At 47.5% G+C, this 23766-nt stretch overlaps 2 protein-coding genes across 7 annotated transcripts in view; both read right to left on the bottom strand.

Moving 5' to 3' along the window:
• Positions 1–241: 241 nt before the first annotated feature.
• On the bottom strand, positions 242–19897 carry mta2 (metastasis associated 1 family, member 2). Of its 4 annotated transcripts, XM_030339198.1 has the most exons (19): positions 19797–19893; positions 19451–19622; positions 15455–15522; positions 13778–13871; positions 9207–9324; positions 8947–9010; positions 8457–8574; positions 7568–7670; positions 6952–7051; positions 6075–6263; positions 5616–5690; positions 5465–5523; positions 5057–5160; positions 4502–4641; positions 3947–4178; positions 3724–3813; positions 3500–3639; positions 2992–3161; positions 242–2755 (listed from the first exon to the last, which is right to left on the bottom strand). In XM_030339198.1, the coding sequence occupies exons 2-19, from the start codon at positions 19476–19478 to the stop codon at positions 2593–2595; spliced, it is 2055 nt and encodes a 684-aa protein (XP_030195058.1). In that variant the 5' UTR covers positions 19479–19622; positions 19797–19893; the 3' UTR covers positions 242–2592. The 4 variants fall into 4 exon arrangements, with proteins under 4 accessions (XP_030195058.1, XP_030195061.1, XP_030195060.1 ...); XM_030339201.1 differs by having other exon boundaries at positions 2992–3158; positions 3521–3639; positions 19451–19897; XM_030339200.1 differs by having other exon boundaries at positions 3521–3639; positions 19451–19897.
• A 659-nt stretch (positions 19898–20556) lies between these two features.
• Positions 20557–23766, bottom strand: part of eml3 (EMAP like 3) — a 30709-nt gene continuing 27499 nt past the window's right edge. For all 3 annotated transcript variants that reach the window (XM_030339196.1, XM_030339195.1, XM_030339197.1), the window contains 4 exons: positions 23634–23721; positions 23410–23508; positions 22800–22930; positions 20557–22187 (listed from right to left, as the gene is read on the bottom strand). In XM_030339196.1, the coding sequence (XP_030195056.1) occupies positions 21957–22187; positions 22800–22930; positions 23410–23508; positions 23634–23721 (549 nt within the window). In that variant the 3' untranslated portion in view covers positions 20557–21956. The remainder of the gene's footprint in view (positions 22188–22799; positions 22931–23409; positions 23509–23633; positions 23722–23766) is intronic.

Raw genomic sequence — 23766 nt, forward strand, 5'->3', positions numbered from 1 at the left:
TGTTACACCAGTGTTAATTCACACCTCGGTTGAAAAGACGTTTTAACAACTCTCTAATTAACAGCTGTCTATCAATCGTCGGTCCAAAGTGATCTGAATAGGAACTGTATAATTACTTGAGCTTGTGATAAAATAGTGAAATTTAGTCTTATTGGGTGTTGACAAACCAAATGAACATAGAATACAGAACCAACGTTGAGTTAATCGGACTGATGAATAAATAACTGATGAAGTACATATGTGCGACCACGAAGAAAAAAAAAACTTTATTTCTTTTCTTATCAAGATACATTAAGGGATACAGACATCGGAATAAAAAACACTTAAGAAATATTTTTCAATTGTAGCATGTTTCTCTCGCCATCTTAGAAAATTCTACCCCCTCTCCCTTTGAATTCTGTCCATGGATCAAATCACGCCCCAACCCCATTCCAAACCCACCCTATGAATGAGAAGCTTGTTTCACATATACATCATTTCAGGACCCCTCCATAATAATTAATGGAGCAGGAATCACTTTAGAATTTATATTTAAAATAAAAAAAACACTGGAATTTCCATTATGTCTTCTTTCAGATTAATATTTGCAACGAATTTACTAATGTATTTTCTTAAGAAACATTAGAAAAGCCCACATTGGGACCAAACTTGCTTATAAATCCATCATGTAGCCCTTTTCCTGCTGTGATAATTCACAGTTTTAGAACTACACAGGAATTATAATTATCCAATTAACACTTCCATGTACTCACCCCCTTAACTTAAGAGAAAGGGGAGGAGGGGAGGGGTACAAAAAAACGGCCAAATCAACTCACACTGAGTTGTACCTTTCACATCACCATACTCACAGTTTAAAAGCATGACTTGTGAACCTAATCTTATATATTGCTGCTTTATTATCATATCCTTCTAAAAAAAAAAAAAAAATCAGTAACATGATGCTGTAGTTTAGCACAAGACTGTAAAGTCAACTTTTTGTGTGTATGGATGGAAGTCGCCATAGAGCTGGACATCGACAGGAGAACCAACAGGGGGTCGCCTTTGAAGTGAGGTTTACAACTTTTTTTTTTCTTTTTCTTTAAGAACACAATTTAGACTCTGGGCGGACATCATCCACACAAAACAAACCCAAAAAGCCAAACGTTCATTTTAAATATCAGTCTCATAGTCATAATAATGCTCACCTCTCCTTTCCTCTCGTCTGTCTCACCCATTCAAATGTTCTACTGCATCATGTGATTAGTACGTCATTTTACACCATCGGTGCCAAGGAACAAAAACCCCTTCAAACCATCTCTGACGTAAGCCCACAAATGTGACCTAAAACGGTTTAAAAACGGCTGTAGAAAACAAAAAAAAGAGAAAAAAAGCGTGGCAAATCTAACAATCGAGTGGGACAGACAGAAATTTTGCTGGATTGCAACAACAAGTTGACAAACAAGCAAACAAGAGCACGACCGACATCACAGGGACACCAACAGGGGGTGGTTGTTGTTGTTGAGGGATGTTGAATGTCTGTGGTGGCCCACTCCACACTCAGGGGAGGGGGGGTCTTTACATGCAAGCATGGCGTTCTTGATCAGTCCCATCTTGATCTGTCCCAGCTCCTGCTGTTCCTTATCAGGCATGACGCCAGACACGTGGTGTGGGCCGGGATCTGGAGCTCGGTGGGGCGGGGCCAGGCACAGGCAGGCCATTAAAATCCAAGACAAAGACACACCATCGGGGAGCGATCGCACGCGGCAACACCCCCCCCCCCCCCCCCCCCCCCCCACACACACACACACACACGCGTGTGTGCGCGTGCCTGCTTCAGACTTGGCAAAACCCATCAGAATTTTTCCGCCGTTTTCCGTGTCAGCGGGGGAGAGGTGGAAATCCAGTTTTACACATAAAAAAAAATAAAACCCGGTTGCTTTGTGGAGAAACATGCTTCGAGTTCTCCCCCTCCCCCCCCCCCTCCCCTCGTATCCTTCATCCAGGCGTCACGCCCCCAAAAAGGTGTCAGCCTGCGAAGTGTCGCTAGTATTTACAGAGATAGACCTGGGGAGGGGACGGGGGAGCAGGGGGGGCGGGGGAAAATAACGTGTGCTTGATCACCGCAGTTCCAGGATGAGGCGCATCTTGATTTTAAATTACACATTTAAAAATATCCTTTAAAAAAAGAGACTGACGTGAGAGAGGAAACTGTTCGACCCAAAGAGTGGTGGTAGGACATGTTGGCCACAGATTTTCTACACGCGTGTTTACCATTTTGTTTGGTACGAATAAAACGTACAGTCTCCGAAGTAGCGTGTGTGCGAATATGTCAGTATGCGTGAGTGTGTGTGTGTGTGTGTGGATGTATGCATGTGTGTGTGCGCTCTCTGGGAAGCATTTGACGATCAAAGAAGAGACAAAAAAAAAATTGGAGCAAGAGAGAGAGAAAGAATCGGACCACTACTGGTACGAGGCGAGCGGCGCTGCCCTGTACGTGATTCGCCCGAGTGTTAAGACCCACCCCTTCCCCCCCCACCCACCCACCCACCCACCCCTCCCCAATCCCAATCCCGGTGGGAAATCCTTCTTGGCTCCTGGGCAACGCCCAGCGCCTCAGTCCTCCAGGATGATGGGCTCGCTGGTGCTGGAGGGGAGGAGGGGCATGGGCGGGGCGCGGGGCGGCGGCGGAGGGGGGGGCAGCTTGATGCGGACCGGCAGGTGGGGCTTCCGGGCCGCCCGCCGCATCTCCGACTGGGTCAGGTGTTTCCTCAGGGCCCTGGACAGGGAATGAAGGCGTTAAGACGCTGTTCCTTCCAGCGCGGTGCTTTGCATGCGTGTTGAACGGCGTTGACCGGCTGCGCCCACACTTAATGGCGATTAGCACAATCAGGTCAGACACTAACGGCGTGGGGTCGTGTGCACTCACGACTCGGTCGCATCGGATCCCTCCGACGCCATTTTAAAAAGGTGCGCTGCGTGTGTATAGACGGAGGCGAGGCGGAGGGCGCTCACCTGGTGTCCTTGGTGGCCACGAACACCACGGGGTTGGGCGCGTCGCCCTGGTTCACCTTCTGCCGCTTGATGACCGACTGGGAGGTGGTCCTCAGGCCGGACGTGAAGGGCCTCCCGTTGGTGGGGAACGGCACGCCGCCACCGCCGCCGCCGCCACCACCTCCGGCCTGCTGGAGAACACAGCGCAGAACACCCCACTCAGAACCCGGGCCGGCCTGGGGAACATCCACCGCCGTTACTGCGCTAACCATCGTCTAGTTCAATGGAGACTGATTCAACGATGAGACGGGGCTTGCTTAATCCCAGATGGGTACTGCGGTACTGCTCTCTGGAGAGCAGTACCGCTCTCTGGAGTGCAGTACCGCAGTACAATTAAAAAAGAGATACCCCGTTATTAAAATACGAGTAAAAAAAACGACCCAAAAGGTTATATCGCTCTACAATACAAGAGCGGTCGCGATGTCGTGGTGCGCGTGGCGAGCAGAGAGGAAGGGGAAAGGTGTCGTGCCGTTATCTGCGAGATACTGACGTTGTCGAAGGGCCTCTTGCCCAGCAGGCCGGGGCCCCCACGGGGCTGGCTGGTCTGGTTGCGGTTGATGGGCGGCGGGAGGCCGCGGGGGGCCTTCAGCTTCAGGGGGGCCGTGATGGCTGCGGAGAGGAAGAGGACTTGCTTTAGGACCAGAGTACGACGTCTCAAACCTGGGCGAATGGAGACGGAGCATCCAGGCTCACCTAGATCCTTCACTATGGTGGCCAGGGACTGCCGGGGGATCACCCTGTTCTTCTGGGGGTTCTTGGTGGCTTTAGGCAGCCGGATTATACCTGGAGGACGGGATGCAAGAACACATGGTCAGATTCCCATGTCGGCAATGTTCAAGCTTTAGGAGTCAAGTGCACTTTGTTTGTCCAGACCCTCACACTCCCCCAGACCCACACACTCCCCCCCCCCCCTTACACTCGGCCTTGACGGCGTTGGCGTTGATGGAGGCGTAGGGGCGGCGGGCGGCCCTGCGCGGCTGCAGGATGTCCATGCAGACCCGGCGGGCTATGCGCGTCAGCTTGGTGGTCTGCAGGATGAAGGTCTGGCGGTTCTTGGCCAGCAGCTTGGCGCGCCCCTCGTTGCGCGTGAACGGCGACAGGCCCTGGGCCTCCTGGCGAGTCATGTGACCGCGCGGGCCTCCCGACTCCTGCAGCACACGACACAACGCCGGGAGGGAGGGAGGGAGGGAGGGAGGGAGGGAGGAGAAAGGTGATCTCAATATTCATTAAAGAAATTATAAGATTGAGTAGTACAATATTATAATATATTTCTCCCTGAGGATTATTCCAACAAATCCCAGCTCCCTAAACGATCCCAACATCATAAAAAAACAAAACCCCCCTAACCACATAGCTCATGTAAAATAAGCAGGTTGTATTGGACTTCAAGTGCAGTACCACCCCACTGCCACCTCCCTTAGGGGGGGATACTCAATGAATGAACGGGTGAATGGGGCGGAGCCAAACGTACAGAGCCAGCTCTAGCGGCGCCCTCTAGCTGTGTGGGGGTCTTCAGGCCTCCGTATTTCTTCCAGTAGATCCAGCAGGAGGCGCACAGCCTGCACTGCATGTTGGGGGGTCCCCAGGCGTACCACTGAGGGGACTGGGCCGCTGGGGGGGGGGGGGGGGGGGGGGGGGGGGCACAGAGAGGGAGAACGTGACTCAACCGTTGGTGGTATTCTTCGTACAACATTCAAATATTTAACCACAGAAATCTTAAGTGTTAAACATTTTAAAAAACATGGCAAAATAGTCACCACTCCCATAAACTGTTTTGATTTTCATTTTTAAAGCTGTAGCAGTATTTTTACAGGCATCAGAAATCTGAAGCTTTTCAGGGCAGACTTTTTCTTAACTTGGCTTGATTACATTTTATATTCTACATTTCATGCATCCAAAGAGGAGAATAATCATTGTCATCCAATTTTCTTGTTTTGTAGACAGCTTCACATATTTGGTTAGCGTCAGCTTTAGCACGGGTTCACCAACGCCCATCCAATGACAGCTCTCGCTGAGGAACACTTACTGTGGCAGCTCTCGCAGCTCAGGCCTTTCTGGAAGCCGGCTGGAGCTCCGTTCATGCCGGGCTTGCTACCAGGGGCCATGATCTGGTTGGGGTTTGGTTTCGTGCTGGAAGACACAAAGGATGGGTTTCATTCGATCAGACGCGTCCGAAAAGTCCAACCACATGACCATGTCCCCTTGATGTGGTCACGATTGTTGCAGCCTAGCCAGAGCTAATCCTGGGAACGCTACAGGCCCCGCGTACGCCAGAGATGGTGGGGTCCACTGTCCCGTGTGTGTGTGTGTGTGTGTGTGTGTGTGTGTGTGTGTGTGTGTGTGTGTGTGTGTGTGTGTGTGTGTGTGTGTGTGTGTGTGTGTGTGTGTGTGTGTGTGTACACTTTCATCAGCTGCAGTTCAGGTGCGTACTCACTAGGTGGGGATGTACACCTGCTTTAACTTGCTGTCTGCCTCCGCTGCCTTGAGCCGTTTCTGGGGGAGGAGAGGAGGATCACGGTAAGCCTAGTGTTTAATCATCGTGTTCGATTATCCAAAGCGCGCTCTGAACGAGTGCGGGGCCTCACCTGTTGGATGTAGCGGTCGGTGGTCTTCCACATGTAGTAGAACTGGACCACGCTGGCCAGAGACTTCCAGGGCAGCTGCAAGGCAAAACATACCAACGTCCCGTTTTAACCACTGGGATGAAGGACTACGCTCCACACAGGTGGAAAGCAATGTGTCCTAAAGCAGAGATCCTTTGATTTCCAACGACCAGTGAGATTATGTCCAAAAATAGTGACGTTATTGACGCTCTACACAAGAACCAAAGAACACACTGCGAGGCTGCAATCACTACACAGCTGAGAGAAGAATAAGGTTTATTTCCATCGAACACACACACACACACACACACACACACACACACACACACACACACACACACACACACACACACACACACACACACACACACACACACACACACACACACACACACACACACACACACACACACACACACGGCTGGGAGAGGCGGGACTCACAAAGTCCTGGCGGATGTCGTTGAAGTCCTTGCCGTACTTCTCCAGCGCCTCCTCGAACAGCATGGCCTCCGAGGCACTCCACTCCTCCATCTCGTCCCGGCAGAGCACGGGCCCCCCCTGGGGCACCAGGGTGGACATGGACCTGGCCAGGTCGTACTCGTTCTTCTGCAGCGTGTCCATGGCGTGGAACTGCGGGGGGAACCGGACAGAGTTGGGTTAGAGGTCTGGAGCCGGGGTGTCCTGGTTCGTGTTTGGCTTGGGCTGCAGGCGGGTTCCTGGTGACGTTAATGGGCTGGTTTTGTTAAAAAAAAAAAAAAAAACAGCCATTGCGGCACATTCAAGTATCATTATTTGGCAACTTTCTATGAAACAAAAATGTAATGTTAAAGTACAGCGACCGATTAAGCAACCTTATTCAGGGCGAGAAAGCAGTCGAATAAAACCCATGGGTCCCATTTTGGATTTCACAGGTCATGGTATGTTTTAACGTTAAAGGTCCCATGTTATACCACCAGGTGTGAGTGTGATTAGCCATTACCAGCAGTTTTGAAAACCTGCCTCTTCTGACATCAAAGGTGGGCGTGTCCACCTAGATGTGTGACGGATAGATGAGCAACGTTTGCTACAGTTCACTGGGTGGGCTGGTAGACTGATCTATCCAGCACAGATTTAGGTGGACACGCCCACTTGTGATGTCAGAAGAGGCAGATTTTCAAAACTGCGTGTAACGGCTAATCCCACTCACACCTGGTGGTATGATATGGGACCTTTAAGTCGAGCGCTGCCTGTGTCCCTTGTTTGCGGTGACCCCCTCGCCCCCCGCTGTGCCTCCGCCTGTGAAGGGCAGGGGGGGGGGAGGGTCAGTTGTTCTACTCACCAAGGTGATGTCTCTGGAGGCTGCGGCAGCGCTCATATGGAGGCTGGGCTGGCGGATGGAGCTGCTGCAGTCCAGGGCGCGTGCAAACGTCCCCACGGCTCTGCAACACACACACACGCACACACACACGATTACCATCACCACATCTCCGTACACTCAGCCATGCAATCCTTAAAATACTAAATGTAATGCAAATGCTAAAAAAATAAATCTAACGGGTAAAACGGTTTGACATTATAATATTATGAATATCGTTTTATTAAGCGTTGCGGTGATGTTCCCTCAAAGGGCCACAAGAGGGAGAGCTTGCTCCGGTGCTGCCAACAGAGTGCTGAACCGCTGCCAACGTGACGTGGACTCCCTCCAAAGTGAGACTTGTGGCATCCAAACCCCACTCCCTAGCCAGGATGAATCTTACACTTCAAACGACTTGAAGTGAAAGTGACCATTAAACACCCGTTTACCCCGGGATAAAAACACGTGCGTAACAACCCCACGTCCTGGCCCCATAAAACACAACCCAGGCCCGCCCCCGTCACAGAGGCGCCGGTCACCATGACAACCCACGGCGCGAGGGCCGCCATGTGACAGCAGGGGGGGGCGACAGATGGCTCACCTCGCCACCACCAGGAACTGGTCGATCTGGGGGTCCTTCAGCTGGTTGTCCGGGTCCCACACCTTGGTCTCGAGCTTGTCCTGGATACGAGTGTCCAGTTCAACTGTGTGTGTGGGGGGGGGGGGGGGGAGGCGTTAGTGTGACGCATCACGGAACAGAACTATACAGGTACTGGGTGAGGCTCGGGGGAGTGATGCACTTCAAGAAAGGACAGAGTGATGTGAAATACTCTGAAGAGTATCAAACACCCGGTAGAGCTCGTACCATTAAGGCACAGCCCTGATCAGAGACCCGGGTTCCAGGCTGTTTGACACCCGCTTGACGAACGTCAACGATGAAGAACGTGGCGATGAGGGGGGGAGAGAGGGAAGGGCAGGGCACAGAGCCACCAACATCAACAACATGCGATCGTGGTGCTGGTGACTCAGTATCCGTGGTCTCAAAGGGTTGCCGGAGCAGATGGGACTGAGGCCGGCGGATTGCGGAGGGAAAACACACAGCTCTGATCGTGATCCACACACGGCGCCACCACGGGACTAGGGGTTATGGTGCACTGAGTCAACGGCTCCTTCCGTGGGTTTTGTATGAATAGTTTCTCAGCTGTTGATCTGTTTCTATTATTTGCCACTCCCCCTTGCCTGTAGGGGGCAGCACCGAGTCCACAGAGAATCTGTGGGGTCTATCTTATTTTCTGAATTTGTGGAGAAAACTCTAAATTGAAATAAGAATACTGTTGTATGGTAATGCCTTCAAATATGTAGTGATGCAACCTTTGAATATTTTTTTAATTAATGCTAACGATATAATTGCATCGTTTATGGACGCGTTTGCTTGTGCGACCCGAGCGTGACTGTGAGGTGGGCGTCTGTTGCTAGGGGGCGGGGCTTACTTTCTGCTAGCTTGTCGGGGATCTCGGCCTGGAACTTGGAGCCCACCCGGATCTCCCCCTGGTCCGCGAGGAGGGTCTTCTGGACCGGGTCGAACACCAAGGAGTAGAAGAAACAGTCCTGTGGGGGGTGGGGGGTGGGGGGAATGGCACAGTTAAGAGTGGAAACACTTGATTTTACTAGGCTGTAACGAATGGAAGAAACGTTGCCACAAGAAAATAAGGCAAGACAACATTATTTATATAGAAGATTTCATACAGAAGGCAGACTCAAAGTGCTTCACCTGAAACATCGTCATACAAATAGAAAAATAGATGAGTAAAAGAAAGCAGGACGCATTGAACACAAATATTCTGCATTTAAATACCTCTTTATATTCGTCTATCAATAACACTCAAATAATCCCGAGATGAAAACAAAACAGCAGGTATGCAGCAAAGCGGGTTTGTCCCCTAACCCCACTGCCCCCCCCCCCCCGGTCGGCAGACCCACCTCTTTCTCCAGGTAGCCGGCCAGGACGTCTGTTTCATTCAGGAGGGTGACGTTACATTTGCCCCTGAAAGAGACAGGACATTTCCCAGGTTGAGTAGACTCTTACTGGCACTCACTAACATGCCCATAAGAGAAAATAATAAATAAATGTATATATATTTAAATATAATGCATAGAAAATGTACATAGGATGACTTGACATATTGGTGGCAATGCATCAAGCCTTGACTAAAATGTGTTAGTCGTAAAGGTTGGTTTACCGTATGTGGGTGGCAGGCAGGGATTCAAACTGTCGGGAGAGGAAGAGTTCCCTGTGCTTGAGCTGGTGCTTCTGTTGTTCCGAGACGGAGGGCTGTTTGGACTCCTCCTCAAAGTCTCCTGAAAGACAACAACAGGCCGCCATGAGGAGAAGGCTGGGGAGCCATTTGGAGACAAAGGGGATTATCCCTGCAGACGCACGTTTCAGATCCATTTGGTGGATCGGGGAGCTATAGATCAAACTGCGTGGAATCAAGTTTAATATCAACATGAGCTCATCGGGACTGAAACACCGGAGCCTATGGTAATGATATCAGTGAGAAATCCAAACATATTTTTTTTTTTTTTATTATATATATATTTTTTTGCATAAAATAAATTCACACAAACTTCAAATCACAGCCTTGAAATGACTAGCGAATGATATTTTCCGGAGGACCACCGAGTACTATGGTCGTCGTCCTCCGAGTGGATTAAGTGGAACCGGTGGTTTGTTGCTCTCGTAAACCACAGAACGGAAGGCATTTCCAGGCATGAAGGAGTACATAGCTGGAGATTAAAAAAAGCCTCTGCAAATTAATCTGGCTGTGTGTGCGTTCAGCCACTAGATTGCGCATTCCTAATTTGAGGCAAGTGAGTAATTTACAAGCGGGTGGGGGGTGGGGGGTTGGGGGGGGTGGGGGGGGGTGCGCGTGGGGTGGGGTGCGTGCGCGTGTGGTGGGAGGGGAACTATCTCGCTCCATCTGCGTGGACTCCGCCCCTGCACTCAGCCACAGGAAACCCTGTCACCAAAAGAGAAGGCCGGGACCTTAGGCCACACCCCTTTCTGTTAACCCCTCCTGCCACCCCTCTCCCTCCCTCCCCCCCTCACCCCTCCCTCCCCTTGTCCGGCGAGTCCCTGCCAGACAAAGTAGGAAACCCTGTATACCAAACCTGAGGCGCCCATCCCCCAATCATGTATCTACTACCCTCTTCGTTCACTCACTCACACACACGCACACACACACATTAAAAAGAGCCACGCACACACCCACACTCCTACGTAGCGTTCACATTAAAAAGAAAGCACACACAAAGGACACACACACACATGCACATGGAGGAGGGGGGGGGGGAAGTCAGTTAAGGCAAACATATCAGGCAGGCATTCTCGCTCTCTCCTAGCCTCCTACGTTCAGTCCAACACAAATACATGCATACATGCACCCACCACCCAGCCCCCCCCCCTCCCCCCAACGCAACCACCCCCTACACACACACCCCAAACCAATCCCCGAAACACAGACACTTTCTTCCCCCTGACAAAGATGCAAGTTAGAGTTAACCTCTGTTGTTCCACGGCCCTGTGGCATCAGGGCAACCTTTGGTTAGAAAAACAACCGTACCACAGTCTGAGGTTGGAGCAAGAGACAGAGAGAGAGAGACAGACAGTCTGAGGGTGGAGCAAGAGACCGAGAGAGACAGAGACACCGAGAGAGACAGACAGTCTGAGGGTGGAGCAAGAGAAGGAGAGAGACAGAGACAGATAGAGAGTTAGAGAGGACGACCTTGACCTATGGGCCATCGGGCACTTGGAAGAGGACGAGCAACCACAGGACACGGACTGATGACGACGACAGAGGGGACGGGAGAGAGAGAGAAGGGACGGGAGTGAGAGAGAGAGAGAGATAGAGAGGGAGGGGACGGGAGGGAGAGAGAGCAATGTAGCGAGGGAGGGCAGAGAGACTAAGGAGCCCCGGCTTTAGATGCTGAATGGCAGGAGCAAGACAGTGCGGGAGCAAAGCACCGAAAATGTCCAGTCATACACGGTGCAGAAGTGGTGACGAAACACACCGCTTCACAGCGGTCCGTTGGTGTGAAATCAGCAGTGGGTCGGTCTACAGAGCATCCCGGTAGCCCTCCACTCGTGGGGGTCCCTGCTGTGCCTACGAACCACAGATGTGTCTGTAAGGAGGCCCCAAATGCAGAGAGCAGTAGCGGGCGAGGCGTGTGCTGGGCTGGGAGATACTCTCAGCCAGAGATTAAATTCAAGCTCCCCAGGTGTCCTTTCATCAGACATTAAAATGGTGCAACACTGAGCTCAATGTATCCTCAGAAATAACCCGATGCATCCAGAGGGCTTAGGGAAACCAGGTGATAACAAGGATGCCTTCCTGGTGCAGAGTATTTTACATGTTCCCCCCCAATAGCCTCATTCAAACGTGACTTTGAATGGCAAAGTAGATAAAAAAGGACCCCCAAAAATAACTTGACAATTTCATCAACTGCACATTTGCATAAATGTTTGCATGCAAAAAGCGTGTGTGCGCATGTGGATGTGTGTGCATGTGAGAGACACCGGCCAAAACATGGTCGCGTTCACGTTGGTGCACGAGGAAAACCCTGTCGATAGTACGGCGAAGAGGTTGGGGCCTCGATGTACAAAGAAGCTGCAACGCTGAAGGCGGTATTAACGCATCCATTTTGAGGTGTTGGGTGTGTGTGTGTGTGTGTGTGTGTGTGTGTGTGTGTGTGTGTGTGTGTGTGTGTGTGTCACTGAGCGTGTGTCTTTGTCTGGAGCGTTGCAGCAGCAGGGGAGGAAGAGGAGGGGTGAGGAAGGGAGGGGGGTGAGGAAGGGGGTGGGGGGGCTGTTAGCGTCGGCGGTGGCGGAGAAGCGGATGAGGGAATCCGATCAGGCCTAACGGTGGTCGGGGCCATTAGCGGCCACTATGCGGCTTAGCAGTATTGGCCTAATAGATTAGGGCCTATGCACAGAAAGACATCTTATTGGATGCAACCGTTTTATTTCACAGTCGCGTGTGGCAGGCACACGGTTCTTCTGCTCGTTCCCGTCTCCATCTTTTGGCCACAACGGCGTAATCCTTGTTGTTTACTCGTTTGCAGATTTATACAGCGGATCAATGTGTACAATTCATTATGAGATGCGGCCAATTATTCCCCCTGCATCTCATATAAACTAATTGAGCCAACATTATAGAGCCTATTGAATGCCGATCTACATATATTCTCAGTACATCTCCTTAGCCATAACGCTTTAAATACGGTCAAAATATAGCCAACAATAACCTTCCCTGAACAAGTGCACGTAGCAGCAAAAGCTTTAACGTGGAAACGTCACACTATTTTCTAATAAAAGAGTACTTCTAGATACAGCACAAAAGAAACTTGTGGTTTGAAACACTCTGAACGTCCTCGTTCAGAGTCCGACGAATGGAGCGTAAATTCAACTTTATTTTAACTGAAACCGAGTCTCAGACCTCCGTTTTTGTGTATGAAGCAATACCCTCCTAAATTAATAATGACGGAGCAAGAAAGTTCCTCTTCAAGCCTGTCCAGGAGGATGTCTGCAAGTCTGTGTCTCATATGGGTCTGCTTCAGTTAGATTTGCTAAGCTGTAAACTACATCATATCCCTGTGCTACAATGAGCTCTACCTCGCTCTGGCAGCAGTATGAAAACGCCTGCCATGATTTATTCCCAGTGGCCATTGTATTACTATTATTACAAATTAGTCAGTATTACCAGGACATGGTACTCTGCTATAAGTTGACAGCTATTCCCAGTGTCAATTTGCATTATGAGAGTAGTCCGAGATGTGTGCCTTCTCCATGCATCATGGCCGGAGTCACGTCTCCTCCATGAGGTTCTTGTGTTGGACGGCCAGGGCCCGGACCTCTGACTGAGGTTTGAGAAACCTGTTTGTTATGCTATAGTGTAATACCTAACAGTAGCAGAGGGGAGGATGGGTCAAACCATTCTCATGGTCGAGGCTCGCACTGGGCCCCGAACTTCGAATATCGGTTTGTAAGGCAGGCATTTGGTTTTATGAAAATAATAATATATATTTGTTCGGAAAACTTAACAATCTATCCACATTTTTAAACAATATAGTTACGGGCCAGCCCTAGTTGTGAGGAAGGGTAAACAAGAAGTGTTGTAAAGGCCAGTGTTTACAACGGCTGAAAACCAGTTTGCCACGGCCTTTTGAAAGACTTGGCCTGGACCTCTTTATGAATCCACACTGTACCATCGTAACCTTAACACAACTCTGCAAACTTTTGCTCAAAATCTTACAGGGTCAAACTTGCATATTAGGTATGAGAACCAAACGATGATCAATCCTTTTGGCACCACTGGTCAAATAAGGTATGAATGAATAATTAAAAAAATCGTTATTCAAGTTTGCACACGTCACTAGAAAATCCTGTTTATCTTCAAGTGCTGTGTCCCCGAGTGATACGCATTGCCCTTCACATGCAGGATACAGTTTGTCTACGCAAGCTGTGTGTTGCCCAGAGAGTTTAGCTCACACCGTGGCCGGCGCCTCTACTCTAGCCTTGGTTAAATGAAGATTTGGGACCCTGAAATGGACCAGAGTACCGGCCTCAAGGCTGGCTGCGGAGCGCTACAAAGGCCGGCTTTTCTGTTGTCATTTCAGGTTTGCCGGTTGCTTTTTAAGACCATAAAATGTAGTAAATGCAAATCTCAGCAACATGGTTGGTCCCCTTCAAACTCAGATAAGAATCAAAGAGAGATAACGAATTCAATGAAGGAGTGAGGCAAGCGCTACTCACTTGCGTTGCTGTCGGCCAGTGTGTTGAGGTTCCCCGAGATGTCTCTCCGCCTGAAGAGACACACCACCTTGGCCTCCACATTTCCATTGGCCGTCTGAGGAGGTAGAGAAAGACGTATTGTGGTCAGCATTTGGTTCTAGCACACTTACAGACATTTTCAAAATATGTTTTTTTTAAGATTTATTCAGTTGAATTAATTCATTAATTTGTTTGGTTTATATATTTATATGCTATGGTGGTCTGCAAAGTATTGATCGTCATCCACCAAAGCCAGTAGGCAGGCCTTAAATGTGTGGCTTATCCCCTGTGATTGGTTAAAAGGCATCACATGGTCTGTTGTCTCACAGCTCTGCAGCAGTTTTCCAGCAGTTAATTTCATGATCCTGTTGAATCGTATTACCGCAGGTTCATACTGCATACAGACAATATTTTCGTGAGAAGATTATTGTACTTTATTTATAATGCTGTAAGAAAAGTCGATGTAAAAATGACGTCATGTATAAAATTACATTCACAAAACCTTCCGTTCTTAAGCATATTGGCAGATCTGGCCCAATTATTTCATAGTGCATTCGCAGCACATGAATACTTAAATAATGAGCTGTGTAATCAAACTAGAACACATACATTATTTACGGCCATAATATATACATAAACCTCAATACATACATATATACAGGCACAGTGACACAGGGTTTACAACGTTGTTACAATGTTAAAAGAGGAATTAAATAAATTGTTATGGTCACGCAGCAAATGTGAAGCAAAACTCACCATTTGTGTGCTTTGGGCCTTAAAGATTTTAAAGGCCAACAAACCAACAACTCAAATTCTTTCTACTGAAAATCGATTGCGTTGGCCAGGGCCTCATTAGTATCGGAATAGATGCGTTTTTCTATTTGGTTGACGTTGTGTCCCTGCTGTTCACTCTATTACATCACGCATTCAGCGTGCTGAGCATCCATCAGTACTTGGGAAGATGAAGTCCTCACCACAGCCCCCCTTCAATCTAAGTGTTACATAAACCAAGCTTAATCCCACTGACTGGGGCGGCCGGCTTGTGTCACGCACCAGCGCTACTGCCGAGTTATATAAGGAGCTCCCGTACCAGCGTCTTGCACCTACTGCCGTCGCCGCCGCGTCTCACCTGCCACGCCTGGCCAACCGTGGGCTCGCTGGTCGTGGCGGTAGGATTGGAGCTCAGACTGGCGGCCGAGTAAAAGGGGGCTCTTTGGGGGGGGTATAAAGACATGCTCGATAAGGAGCACGCTTTGGGAGAGCAGAGTCGCTGTGCGTTTCCGACGGAGCGGCCTCGTGTAGAATATCTTGGAACTAAATACGACGTTTACCACCCACACTCTCGATGCAAATGACGAGTGACCTTGACACTGGTGGAGCGCATGTTTTATTTATTTTTTGAGAAGTATATGGGAGACTTTTGCAGTGGTGCGGCAAAGCAGCATTGGTTGATCTGTAATTGTGGTGCTTTTGGTTTCCATGCGGAACGTATAAAAAAAGATCTTCAGAGGAATTTAACCCTGTGACCAAAATGTGAAATGTGTTCCTTTAGGTGGCGCACAGCGATTCACAACAGATTGAATGCTTCACAATTCAATTGACACTGAATAAATATTTAGACAACAAGTACCCGACCCCAGAACAAAAAAAAAAACTGACCTTGTTGAGCTCTTCTATTCTGCGAATCAGGTAGGGGTTGCTGGACGAATTCTCGAAGTACACGTAATCTGAAAGAGAGAGGGAGGGATAAGTACACAAAATCCTAATCATCATAAATCATAAACGTTGAACAGAGGAGCAGCCTTTTTGTCATTTTGTCAAGAAGAGATTACAGGCCGCATACAGGCCACAGTACGCATCAGCAGGTAGCCTGCTGAAAAAAATACTTGACAGAAGGGAGGGAAAATATAGAAAGGTGGTACTATGGTAGAAAAGAGTAACCTCCAGGATGTGAATCAGACCCTCGATTGAACAAGAGGAAGATGTCTACACTCCCATTGGGAGCACTTAACGGACAATGGGGACAGGTTAAAATGACGATAACCACAATTCAGGTCACATTAAAGGTCCTGCATAAGCCACAAGCCAAGAGTGAGCCATCACCAGTGCAACAAGAGTCATATGGAAAAACGAAAAATAATAGTCTGCTCCTTGTAATGCACAATACTGTTGAAGTTAGGTGATAAAGCATAGGTGAGGTCTTATTTTCACCACTATCAGAATCAGAACAAAATCATTTCTGCACGAGTGAAGGCCCATCACAGCCCACTGTGTGATGATGACTAGGCCCAAAGCCAGGGACTAAAGTTGTACCGTTTGTTTCAACAAACGGGCCCATAAGTCTGTTCCAAGTGTCAAAGGGAAATGAATATACTTGAGCCATAGACTAATTTGACACATCTCTATAACAAATGTCAGCAGCTGGCTCTATTCTCTGCAATTCTCTTCCAGACACTTGTTAATGTCGTACCCCTTTATGTCATGATCTGATCCCAAAAGAAGTGTGTACGAGGGGCCTATCATGGATCAGCTCAATCAACCATTGACCTGGTTCCCACACACGGCTGCGCATGCTTGATAGACATATTATGTTGTCTTAAACGGGATGGACTGTCACGCTGCATGCATTCTTCAGATATATATCAATTGAGCTCATAATCATACACATTAGGATAAAAAAAAAGAAAAAAGAAGAAGCACTTCCTCGCATGTCTCCATGTCACTTCTGTGCCATTATATAACATATGGACCCAAAATATTGATACGTCCATATCGTCAGGGATGAAAGAAGAAAATCCCATTCAGGGCAAGCCATACTCGTCCGGTCAATGCCCTTTTTTGTTTTCCGATTTCGTCTGGTGAGCCATGTTTGTGGTGTGGATGCTCAATGGGACAAATTAAGAGAATTGAGTGGCATCACGGGCAGGGCGAAAGCCACTGCAGACCAGAAGGATCAGTGAGAGGCAGAGGGCTATAGGGGAGCCCAATAGATCAATGATCCGGAGAGAAAAGACAGCCTGCTTCTTTGTTGGCGATCATATAGTGCCCGCAACCTATGAAGAGACGCCGTCGCTCAATTCACTACATTTGTCCGCAGAAGCCATCAGGTACCATCAGGGTGAAGGTTGAAGGGTTTTTACCAAAGATCATGTATACAATTACTTCTAAGGGAGGGGGGAAAAAGGGGCGCATAAGGGTCAAGTACAATATATATATCTTGCAAAAAGGGATCCCGCGAGAGGGCTAATCGAGTGAAGAGTGTTCACTGTGGACGTACGCGGCGAGAGTGGCGCAATGTGCTAGGTGCTTGAGGGTGACTGAAGAGGGATACATGCATACGTAGGAAAGCACACACACACACGGAAACCCTTTGACTAATCTCTGGTGAGATAATGATCGCAGTCCTTAATGCAGCATCCTTCTGTGGGTCTACCACTAGTCAAAACGCAAGATAAGAATCTCCCACGTAAATCCTTACCAATATTTCAGGCGTTATTTAAATAGGAAGCCACTGCATCGATCCCCCTTATCCTGACTATTGATCAGTGAGACATGTTGCATACATGTCATTAAGGGGCCCCTCGGTAACGAGACCAAAAGCACATCTGTAGGCATCATTGAAATAATTCTGGTTTACGACAAATGTTAGTATACAGCAATTTCATAGCGAAGCTTATATTCCAATTCAAACAATTAAATGGTGATATTTTTTATCGTTATTTGACTATACCACTTGGTTAGCTAGAGTTGTAATGGTTGTGTTACATTGCACACTTAACCAGTTTTCAAAACAGGCTATATTTAGCAGACAACAGAATAGTAGAGTTTTTCCCCCCAGACAACATACACAGAGGGCAAGACTGCTCCAATATTGACTTTGGGACATGCTAAGAACTCAATAGTGTCTGATGGGGAAGTAGATGACAGAAAGTAACACATGACCTTTAAAAAAAAAAAAAAAAGCCTGCAATTGCTCTAAGTCTACAGTTCCGGCTATGTTTCTAAGGTCGTTTTTGTTTCATCATAGCCAGAATACTTGCATTAAAGTTTTGTCAGGTTGGTCAATCACTTCAGTGTTGTAGGTACTGTGTCACCTGCACACATTTTATAAGTATATACTAGGTGTAAAACAATTACAAAAGGCACTGGAATATGCAATATAATTTGTATTACACCTATTGGCATGAGCAAGATTAACGAATAGATATCTGTAAACATACAATTTAAAATAGGGTTGGCATTTCTTTCATGGTCAAATCACTGCAGCAAGACGCACTTCCAATTCCAGAAGAAGCAATGAAACAATAGGAGAAACATCTTATGACTTCTTTGTACCATTGTAGTGACAACGTTCCCCAAGGAAGTATGCAAATTGTGCTGGAGACACGCTTGTAAATTACGCCTTGGTGGCGCGAGTGTGGTACTCAGAGAGCTTATGGGGTGCTGACGTGGGGCAGTACATGCTAGGAAGGCCAAGTCGAGCCCAGGTACCGGGCGACAGCTTTTGGCCATGGCTAGTGAGAGTTGTAATGAGGGATATGGCATCAGTTTACACCGATTTAATGGAAAAATATAAAAAATAAGTGGAGCTGAAATTAGTGTCATAATAAGTGCTGAAATGACCGCACCGGCCAATAACTTTACTATATAGTGTAAGTGACGTTAAGAATACCAAGTATGCACCCTAGTGTGCGGTGTATTCCTAAAGAAATACATCAAGAAGTACCCCAATGGGGATTCTATTAAGGTAGTACTATATACAATGTTGATCGTATCGAAACAAATATTCGCGCCCGGCACAATTCAAAACAGGGCTATCCATGCAAAATGTGCACGCAGTAATTGGGCATAAGATGAACACATGAACGTCCACGTAATGACTACTTTTGGGTTGGTTGTAAATACTTAATTACCACATGCATATTATTGTAGTTATTTTACATATTTTACATTTTTTTCTAGATATCTAAATCGTGTTCGAGAAGCTTTCCTTTATTTGTGAAAAGGCACACAGCTCCCATTCGTATTTTGTTGTTTGTATATTGGCGGTTAACTGTGTTGCTTGTGTGGTATCTGGCGACTCTAAAGTTGAGCCATGGCATGGTTTTTACAAGTTATGGATGAGAGGACTTGAGGAAATATAACCGGCACAGGGCAACTTACGACAAGAGCGTTAGTAAGGAGTCATAACTTTGCAAAGTACTTTCCCGAAATGTACCAATATGTGCCTCCACATTCAAAGCCACTATACTTATATCAAGACCAGCAATACTCCACCAAAAGGCGAAGGGCTTCTTACAAACAGTTCAGAGTATCCAACAACCTGTACAGTACTTTAACCCGCCGTTAGACAACAAACTAGATGTCCCCAACACGAAATAGTCCGCTCCAAAGCTAACAAAAGTGAGCTAGTTAGCACGTACTGCTAACCAAATCTAATGGCGAGGTCGCCTGACGTTAGCTACAAAAATTAGCGCCCCACATTAGATAAGCTAACCGGCCAGCATTAGCTTTACAGGGACTAGCTAGCGTTCGTTAGCAGCTAAACACACAATCAGCTAACCCAGTAGCACGCTAGCCCCCTTCTGCCCGATCCCTTCTCAACGAACAATTACTTTGGGGGATTCCTTAAAATATAACTTTAACAATATTTACCTCCCACTCGGTACATGTTGGCCGCCATTCTCTAGTAACCCTTATCAAACGCCGTCCCGGGGGTTTCCCCACTTGCGTGGAAAAATGTCGATCTGGAGCTATTTTATCCCTTCATTTACTGTAGACACCCCCGCCGCGAAACAAAGCCGGCTCCGTGCACAACAGCCGAGCTCTGGCGGGTAAAAAGTTTAAAGTTTCCGTTACAATCTTTCCCAGGGTCCAAAATTGCGTCTTTGTTTCGGTCCTTCGGCGACCTTCCTCTCTCTCCCTCGTCTTCCTCACCCACTCACGCATTCACACTTGCAGGCATGCACACACAGCCCTTGATAGCTAGCCTGTCTCTTACTCCACTCTTCCTCCCATCCTCCGCTCCCAGCTTCATCCTCCTCTTCTTCACCTCCGCTCAGTTCACACACTCGCGTACGCTCGCACACTGCCCCCCTCCCCCCCACCCGCCTTGCTTGTAAACGTCATCTTCGGAATATAGAATCGGCAATCTCCGACACGCGCCAAAATAATACATACAGTAAAAATAAAATAATATTCGACGCACACGCACGCGCGCGCGTATGTTCGAAGTTTAAATAGTTGACTGGATGACGTGCACGCGGCGACGATGAACGAGGAAGACGGCGGCGCGAATATGCACAATGTGGATTTATAATGCTTGTGTTTTTGAGGAAGAACTCGGGCAGTGGTATGAATGGGAATGATTCTTTAAACATGTATGGGCCGACGTTGTTGCTGAAATAACAGAATGTACGATTCAAAAAGCAGCGCGACGCAGAGGGGACGTTGCCGACACACGGACGCGCATGTAAACATAATTGTAGACTTTGCGCGTTTGTGTGTCGAGCAAAACGTCATAACGCGCTGGTTAGTTTATAGTAATGACTACCGTATTGGCATTTTTGCACTTACTCTGCTTTCATAAGCGTGAGTGTGAGGCAGAGGATATACTGGTTTCGGATTATGCTTCGCATCAACGATAACCCCTCGAACCGGATGAAACTTGAACTAAAGCTGCCCTCTAGCGGCGTATGGCCCCCAATACAGCACAAAGTCTACTCAAAATGAGCAAATAATTCAAACACAAGTAAACGAGACAGTCTCCATCGTCTTTTAATGAAAGAAATACAGAAATGTAATCATTAAATGTATTGATATCCCATATTCAACTTACATATTTGTATCACAGTAATAGACACACAAACAATAAGCTGTTATTGTTATATAATAATGAATTCAGAGGTACCCACATTTAAGATCCAAATATGCCATCACTATTTTTTGATTGCTGGTTCCTAGTAAACAGAAAAAGCGTGCAAATAGAAACAAAAACACACAATGGAATGTTATTTGTTGGTATTTGTAATGGAAGCGGTCTTCACAAGTCATATGGCAGTGTGAACATGATTATACACAATATGCTTCACTGGAATTCTTTACATCCATTACACAGTTTATTTCTCATCTCAGTATTTCTCTTTCCCTCCTTTTCAGCCCTTTCCTTCTTCTTTGGCATGTAAAACATGTTGCATAACGCAACGTATTGGATCTTCTACAGCTTTACTTCGGTCAACCCTCAAGTAATGTTCTCTATCTATTGGACAGAAAAAAAACTATGACGCACTACACGATAGGCAAGGTTAAGTGGAACATCTAACTTCTCCTTCTAAACCGTTCTATTTTGCATTCTGGTTCTCTCTATGTTCACATGCGCATGCATGCACACACACACACACACACACACACACGCACACACACACACACACACACACAATCACTCACTCACACAGTAAACATTAAGAACGTCATCTGTTTCAGGAAATCCATTCTATAAACAACACACTCAATACTAAATGTATATTTAGTGGCTGTAGGTGGTCAGGAGTTTACTGTAAAGATAACATTGTATGACAGTTGTAATACCGTAAATACCGCATACAATGATCTAATCGGCATCTCAATGTAGGCCTGCAACAGTTATAGCATAGCCATGTCTCATTATATATTGAAGTACAACATCTGCATTGTTATACGTAATAGAATATCACTGGCAGCCCTGGTAAACAGTTTTTATGTTCCACATCTTTATGGACTTTAATTTAAAACGACATAAGATGGTTGCCAAGTGTGGCCTGGGCTTTTGGGAGAGCATGAGTAGATTGTGCACATTCCTATTGTGATGCCATGGTGTCCAGTTATTAAATGTCCAACCCCACAAGAACAGTAAGATGTTGGGAATCGATAGAGTATGGCGTGATTATGCTTTTCTTATTGGCAACATTCCCAATGAAATGTTCCAATGTGGCAATGCTTTGTCTCTTCTGAGCGTTTGATCGTTTTCGTTGGGGACGTCAGCGATGAAGAAAAAAGACAGAGGCAAGACCTACGTCGCCCTCTGGTGGCCGAAGCATTTATGACCTCAGGAGAGTCCACCAAAACGAGGCCCGTGAAACAAGGCTGCTCTAAGCAGTCCATGGCCGAAGGGATTCCCTTCCCTTCAGCTAGTGGTCGGTTCTGGGGAGCTGGTGGAGGTGGAGGCCAGTCTCTCGCGGCTGCCGGCTCCTCCACCTCCTCCTCCTCCTCCTCCTCCCCCTCCCCCACATCCGATCACCTTCCACTGGAGGATGCAGGTGTCCTTGCCCCCCATGGAGAGCAGGTGGTCGTCGCTGTGCGTGAAGCACACATTGGTCACGTGACTCCCGTGGCCGTCGTACATCAGGCTCGGGGCCTGGAGGAACGAAAACACAACGATCAATAAATAAACAGAAGAAGAGCGCTGGCATTTAGGTTGTTTATTTATACACGACACAATGGAGAGCGTGCAGGCATGTCCCCAACGCACTCACACACACACACACTTTTATATCACAATTCATATTCAAACTGTGCTTGAGTTGCTCTTTTGCACTTGTTTTTATACCTCCAAATACATTTCATTGTCCCTGTACTCTGCACCATGAAAATAAAGTCGAATCTGATTTGATCTGACTTTGATGTGTGTCTGTTTAATGATGGACACGTGACTCGAATTCAGCTTTGAAATCCCTGTGATCTTAAACCGGATGTGAGTTTTATGAGTCCAGGACTTGTCCACGATCACAAAAATAGAGACCTTTGATTTATATGTATGGAATATTGATGTTATATTATGAAATGAAGTAAGGTCTAGGATTTTGATACTCTGTAAAACAATGTGTAAACATTTCATCAAGAGATCGAACGCTTCTGATTGTTCTAACGATCGGTTACATATTACAGCCCCTCTTGGACATCATGAGGTACAACCATATCACCGAGTATCACTGCAGTATCCACCATGGAGTTGTGATGAGAGTCTGACCTTGGGCTTTGGACAGGGGTACTGGAAGAGGTGGACCTTGCAGAAGTCGTCGGCCACGGCCACCAGCCTCTCGCTGTGGGAGCGGCACAGGGCGTTGATGTCGGTGCCGTCCGAGCCCTCCAGCCAGACGCCTGGGGAGAGCGTGCACGTGATTCAGCGCGCGGGGGGGGGTTAATTCATCTGTTCAACTGTTGCTTTAGTGAGATCTGCTCCCATCGGCTTGATACATTAGCATAGATCTTAGCAACTGACGAGTGATCACGCAATCATAAAGGGAATAGATACTGGGTTGGAGCCCCCATGTCCGCAGCCGACATGTTACGACCTTGCTGTCCATTTATGTATCGAAGTATGTATCTGTATCTTTATCTCTATGTATCGTTTTCATGGGTCGCTTCGTATAACAGTTTCCGCTAAACAACCCATCAGTATCAAAACATGAAACACAAGGTGGTTGTTTTTTAACTGTTCAAAATGCATTATGAGATAGAGGAAAAACTGCAGACTAATCAAAGAGAACAGCAACATTGAAGGTTTATGATAACCAAACCAGCAACAAGAGGTGTACTGTGTCAAAGCGGGGCCGGTGCAGCAGGGGCCGGGCTCTCACCCATGACGTGGAAGCCCAGCACACAGGTGTAGGAGGCCCACTCCCGGTCTTTGCTCTCGAAGCGGTTCCTCAATAGTTTACAACCTCCAGTGATGTCCCCTGTAGGAGCACAGAGTCACTGAGAGTCGCTTAGGGAAAACACACGCACGCACGCACGCACGCACGCACGCACTCACACACACACACACACGCACGCATAGCGTTGTGCAAAGACGGTCACTTACAATAGAGGATCTCATAGTCGCCCGAATTTGACATGATGTAATTCCCATCTTTGGACCAATCAAGGTGCGTTATAAAGCTGGAGTGGCCCTGATTGGATAGGTTTGAACAGAGAAGCATGGGTGACAAGATGCA

The sequence above is a fragment of the Gadus morhua genome, chromosome 17 (assembly GCF_902167405.1).
Source record: "Gadus morhua chromosome 17, gadMor3.0, whole genome shotgun sequence".
NCBI classification, from domain to species: Eukaryota; Metazoa; Chordata; class Actinopteri; order Gadiformes; family Gadidae; genus Gadus; species Gadus morhua.